The 5,371-nt window shown below is 63.5% G+C and overlaps 1 protein-coding gene across 1 annotated transcript; it reads left to right on the top strand.

Annotated features, from left to right (window-relative positions):
- Positions 1–363: 363 nt before the first annotated feature.
- DLX6 (distal-less homeobox 6) lies at positions 364–4,087 on the top strand. The gene is made up of 3 exons (XM_090142770.1): positions 364–1,050; positions 1,480–1,673; positions 3,047–4,087. Exons 1-3 carry the CDS (start codon positions 693–695, stop codon positions 3,296–3,298), a joined length of 804 nt encoding a protein of 267 aa, XP_089998896.1. The 5' UTR covers positions 364–692; the 3' UTR covers positions 3,299–4,087.
- Positions 4,088–5,371: the final 1,284 nt, after the last annotated feature.

Raw genomic sequence — 5,371 nt, 5'->3', positions numbered from 1 at the left:
GGCTGCTCGCAGGCGGAAAAAGAAATAATAATAATAATGCGGGAAAAAAAAAGGCGCGGGGAGCGCGCGCGCGGCCGACGGCGGCGCGCAAGAGCGAAAATAGCGCGCAAATCGGGATTGAAAGGCGAGGGAAGGGGGAAGGGGGGGTTGAGGGCGCGCATCCCCTCGCCCCGCACCTCATCCCGCCCCGCGCAACGCGCGCTCCTCGTTCTGCGCGGGGCGGGGGGAGGCGGGGAGTTGCGCGCCCCCGCGGGCTGCGCGCGCGGTGGCGCGCCGGGGCGGTGACGTCAGGAGGCTGAGTGACCAATGGGGAAGCGCTGCCCTCCGGAGCCGAACCATTCGACTTGTGGCGTCCCTGCCCTTCACGCCGAAGGCGCGCCGGAGCCCAACTTTGGCAGAAGCCACCTTAAAACCTCCGCCCGGGACTCCGCCAGCCCCCAAAAACACCCGGCGGGGGGATGAGGAGCGGGGACAAAACGCGCCGGGAGTAGCCCTGCCCCCCCTTCCCCCCCCCTCCGCACACAGCCCTCCCCTTCTCCTCCCCTCCCTCGGTTAACAAGGCCCCTCTCGCACTACGGGAGCCTTAAAAAAATAAACCCGCCGCCTCCAGCGGTGCCGCGGCGGTGGCCGGGCAGGGCGGCCGGGCGCGGGGGGCGAGCCGGAGAGCCTCGCTCTCTGCCTCCCCGCCGTCGATGATGACCATGACCACGATGGCTGACGGGTTGGACGCGCAGGACTCCTCCAAATCCGCCTTCATGGAGTTCGGGCAGCAGCAGCCGCCGCCGCAGCCGCCGCCGCCGCCCCACTCGCAGCAGAGCTCGCCGGCCATGGCCGGAGCGCACTACCCGCTGCACTGCCTGCACTCCGCCGCCGGCTCGCACCCGCACCACCAGCACCACCACCACAGCTCGCCCTACTCCGGCACCGGCGGCTCCTACAACCACCGCTCGCTCGCCGCCTACCCCTACGTGAGCCACTCGCAGCACAGCCCCTACCTGCAGTCCTACCACACCAGCGGCGCGCCCAGCCAGACGCGGCCGGACGACGCAGGTGAGCGGGGCCCGGAGCTCCGGCCTCCCCCCTCGCCTCTCCCCTTCGCCGTGCCCCCCCCTCCTTTCCTCCCCCCGGGGCCGGCAGCCCCCATCGCGCCGCGGGGCCGTCTCGTCGATGTCCGCGTAACGCTGTTTTTCGCAGGGAGCCGATGTTTGCGTGCTGCGTGCGGAGGGGCGAAGGGGGTGGGAAAGCATTGTTGCAGGTCTCGGGCTGCTGCCTCCCGAGCGCCGGGCGATGAGCTGTGTGCGGCCGCGGGGCCCTGGCTCCCAAACCTTCCGCTTTCGTTTTTTGTTTTACTCATTATTTTTATTGTTAGTTATTTTCTCCCGGGGGGGCCGCGCGGTGTTATGTGGCGTCCGCGGCCCGGGGGGACGGCTGGGGGGGGATCTGCGGCCGAGCTCCCAGCTGCGGCTTTTCGCTTTGCAGATCAGCAGAAAACGACGGTGATCGAAAACGGCGAGATCAGATTCAACGGGAAGGGGAAAAAGATCCGGAAGCCCCGAACCATTTACTCCAGCCTTCAGCTGCAGGCGTTAAACCACCGCTTCCAGCAGACTCAGTACCTGGCGCTCCCGGAGCGAGCCGAGCTGGCGGCCTCCCTCGGCCTGACCCAGACGCAGGTAATTGCGGCGGCCCCGCATCGCCCGCTGCCCCGGGCCCGGCCCCGCACCGCCGCGCTCGGATCTGTGCGCGCCGCGCAGCTCTCCGCCGCCGGAGGAGCCGAGCGGGGCCCTTCCCTCGGCCCTTCCCTCGGCCCTTCCCTCGGCCCTTCCGCCGCCACAATAAAGTGCTGGAGTTGCCTCTCCGTTCGGATGGGAGCGATCGCAGCGCCAGCGCTGCCCGGCTGCAGGAGGAGAACAAAGCGGAGGCGCTGGGCCCGGTGCGGGGCTGACAGCGGGGCCACGCAGCGACCTATAGGCAGAGGGGAAGCGGGAACGCGTTAGGAGATACCTGTGAGCTCGATGGTTAATTGCGCCTGGATGGAGAACGCCAACGCGGTGCTCGCCGCCGGGCAGAATGTGCGGAGGTGATGAGAGATGCGGGGACCGGAGCGGCCGTGCGCGGAGCGGTGGCGCTGGGCCGGGGCCGAGCGCGGGGCACAGCCGGGCCGGGCCCATCTCGGCCTCGGGGAGCGGGGCTGGAGGGCCCCGAGCAGGGGCTCAGCGGAAAAAGCCGGGCGGATGGGTTTGGGCCGGGGGAGCGGTAGTGAGAAGAGTCCGTTCTTTGCCGTGACCAGCGGTAGCAGCTGCTTCCAGGCAGTGGGTTTAAAATACGCCTCAAACGTGAAGCACGGAGACAGAGCCGGTGGCCTCAGCGATGGGTGCGGTGTGCGCTGCTTCCCTTGTGCAGGTGTAAGGGCCCGAGCTGACGGTGCAGATAGACGTAGTCCTAACGGTGCATCTGCCGAGTCCGTGAGGTCAGATTCACACTGGGAGCCGCCTTTGTTAGATTTTGAGGCATGTAGTTTCATACATACGTTTGCCTTCCCTTTTGGTAATTTCTATAATAACTTTGAGTTCTGTGGCCCGATCCGGTTGCAGCCCCGTGTGCAGCCAGGGAGGTGGGACGGGGCCCGGAGCCGTTCCCACAGCCAGCAGTTCTCTGAGAAATGAGGATTTCCATTTCCTGATCAAGAACTGTGCCAATAAAGTCGCTGCCCGGCCCCGCTGTGCCCCCCTTCTTTCCCCCCCGAAGGACCCGCGCACGCTTTGGGATGCGCGATGCGCGCACGGTGCCCTTTGTCCATTGGCTCCTCTCTCTTGGCACCAAACCAGGCGGATGCCCGCGGCTGACAACGGCCGCCAGGTGATGGAGTCACCCCCAAATTCGGAACGAGGCACCGGCAGAGCGCACTGACTCCCGCCCCATGCGTGCCGCACCCCATCCCCGGGCCGTCCCGGCGCTGCCTCCGCACCCATTGCCCCCGCGCTCACACCGCAGCCCCACAGCCCCGGTTCCCGCAGCCCTAACGTTCGCTGCCTTTCGCTTGCAGGTGAAGATCTGGTTCCAGAACAAGCGCTCCAAGTTTAAGAAGCTGCTGAAGCAGGGCAGCAACCCCCACGAGAGCGACCCTCTGCCCGGCTCTGCCGCGCTGTCCCCGCGCTCCCCGGCGCTGCCGCCGGTCTGGGACGTTTCGGCGTCTGCCAAGGGCGTCAACATGCCCCCCAACAGCTACATGCCCGGCTATTCCCACTGGTACTCCTCTCCACACCAAGACACAATGCAGAGACCGCAGATGATGTGAACTGTCCGAGACAACCCACGGCCCGAGGACGCCCGGCGCGGCCCGGCCCGAGCGGAACGGCGGTGCGGGGGGGGGGGGTTCGCCTTTCGTTTGTTTCATTTTTTTGAAGTAACCTCAGCGATCGCTCTCGGGCAGAACGAGCCACGTCCCACTGCGGCGCGGGGGAGACGCTTCTCTCTATGTTCACTCGGACCCCGGGGCACCGCCGCCTCTTTCTGTGCGGAGTGCGCGGACTTTTGGCTGACTTCGCCCTCGAGAAGGACCCGAACCGCAGCGGGGCCGTCTCTCTGTGTTCCGTGAGCTATGGACACTGCGCGGTGAGAGACTGCTCCGAGCTCCCTCACTGTCATTCCCCGAATGCGGAAGGGGGGAACAAATTAAACAGGGAAAGAAAAGGAGGGGTAACGAAACGAAGAGGGAAAATTAAATAAAAAGAACTGGTTGCGAATGAAAGTGTACCGCGAGCTCGGAGCACGGCCACGCAGCGCGAACTGCACGCATACGGGGAGCGGCTGCAGCACGACGGGAACCGCACGGAGAGCCGCCAGCAGCCCCGCACCCTACGAGCCCCGGCGGACCGATAGACGGATAGACGGTCGGACTGACAGGCATACAGCCGGACTGACAGCCGGACTGACAGACAGCCGGACCCGCGGAGCAGCCCGACACCCCGCTCCTGCTGCTGGACCTCCCTCCCGAGCGACCTTTCTGTATATATTGTTGAATTTTAGCTGTACATAATACTTTGTATGGTTTGGTCTCCTTTCATATCTAGAGTAAAAGCCACCAAGCGCCCGCCCGCCTCGCGTCTCTCTGCCCCGCAGCCTGGCCCCTGCCCCGCGCCGGGGAGGGGGAAAGTCCGGGAGCCCCGCACAGCCGAGCCCGGGGGCAGCTCGTCCCGTCGCGGTGCCGTCCCTCCGCCGTTCCCCGCGCGGAGCGCCGTGCCGCCCCCGGCCCGGAGCCCTCCCGACGGCAGCACCCACCCCGCGGCGGGCAGAGCCCCGCAACGCCGGACAACCGCTGCGGGAAGCGGCGGCCGCGGGGCCGAGAGAGCCCACGGAGCGCTCCGTCTAATGACAGCTACACACAGGCGTGCAACGGACACTCACTGTAATTAGACACAAAGCAAAGACTACTTACCCAGAGACCCCGTTTGGGGGGTGGTGTGTTTTGGGTTTTTTTTTTTTTTTTTGGTTTGGTTTGGTTTTTTTGCTTGGTTTTTTTTTTTTTTTTTTTTTTTTTTTTTTTTTTTGGATCGACATCCCCGCTCCGTCAGTCTTCGGAGTGCTTTAGAGCCGCTCGGTCCTGTCATTTCCTACCATTCGCATTGTTACAGTAGGAAAAAGGTTTTCTTTTCTTTTTTTCCCCTTCCCACTGTGAAACTTTGGGTTCAGAGCTCCCCAGGATCAGCCCCGAACAAAGCCTCCAGCTGCAGCGCCATCCAATTTGAGGCAGACATTGGGGACAATTTAAGGTTTTTATCCACAAGAAGGTTTTTTTTCCATTCTCTTAAATGCAGCCATAATTAGAGTAATTTTTCATGTAGCCCGCTGATTACAGCGTTTTTACCGTCAAAGATAATTACCTGTAATTTTCTTCCACTTTTAATACTAAAAAGCCATCTTTATTTAGATTCGGGAACAGGAAAGGCGAAACAAAAGAGGAAAATTATTCTGTTATTCATACACAAATTGCAGAGACGTAGGGCCTAAAATTGAAAATTAACCCAAATTATAATGCTGAAAAGAATGGAAGAGGCTTCAGCGGTACAGCTGCGAGCGGGGCTCCCCGCATTATTCAAATGACACCGGCGGCGGCCCCGAGTGCGGGCCGAGGGGGGAGCGCGGCCTTCGCGCCGGGTGCGCTGAGCTGGGCCGGGCCGAACCGGGCCGGGTCGGGTCGAGTCGGTTTTAACCCTTCCGTCGCCGCCCCGAGCGGGCGCTGCGGGCCGCGGGGAAGCCTCCTCCCCGCACCCCCACAACCTCCCGCGAGGGCAGGATCCGGGGAAAGCCAGACGGCGAACGAGCAAAGGAGTAATAAAAAAGAGCCCGGTGAGAGTAACGCGGTGGGAGA

Source organism: Phasianus colchicus, chromosome 6 (assembly GCF_987193195.1).
Source record: "Phasianus colchicus chromosome 6, bPhaCol1.hap1.1, whole genome shotgun sequence".
Lineage (NCBI taxonomy): Eukaryota > Metazoa > Chordata > Aves > Galliformes > Phasianidae > Phasianus > Phasianus colchicus.
The sequence above is the reverse complement of the archived record's forward strand: the minus strand, read 5'-3'. Positions and strand labels throughout refer to the sequence as shown.

Excerpts from the sequence above, each read along its gene's own strand:
- DLX6 (XM_090142770.1), top strand. The coding sequence starts at position 693 with ATGATGACCATGACCACGATGGCTGACGGGTTGGACGCGCAGGACTCC. Across the intron at positions 1,051-1,479 it reads GACGCGGCCGGACGACGCAG|ATCAGCAGAAAACGACGGTG; the intron begins GTGAGCGGGGCC and ends TTCGCTTTGCAG. Across the intron at positions 1,674-3,046 it reads TCGGCCTGACCCAGACGCAG|GTGAAGATCTGGTTCCAGAA; the intron begins GTAATTGCGGCG and ends TTTCGCTTGCAG.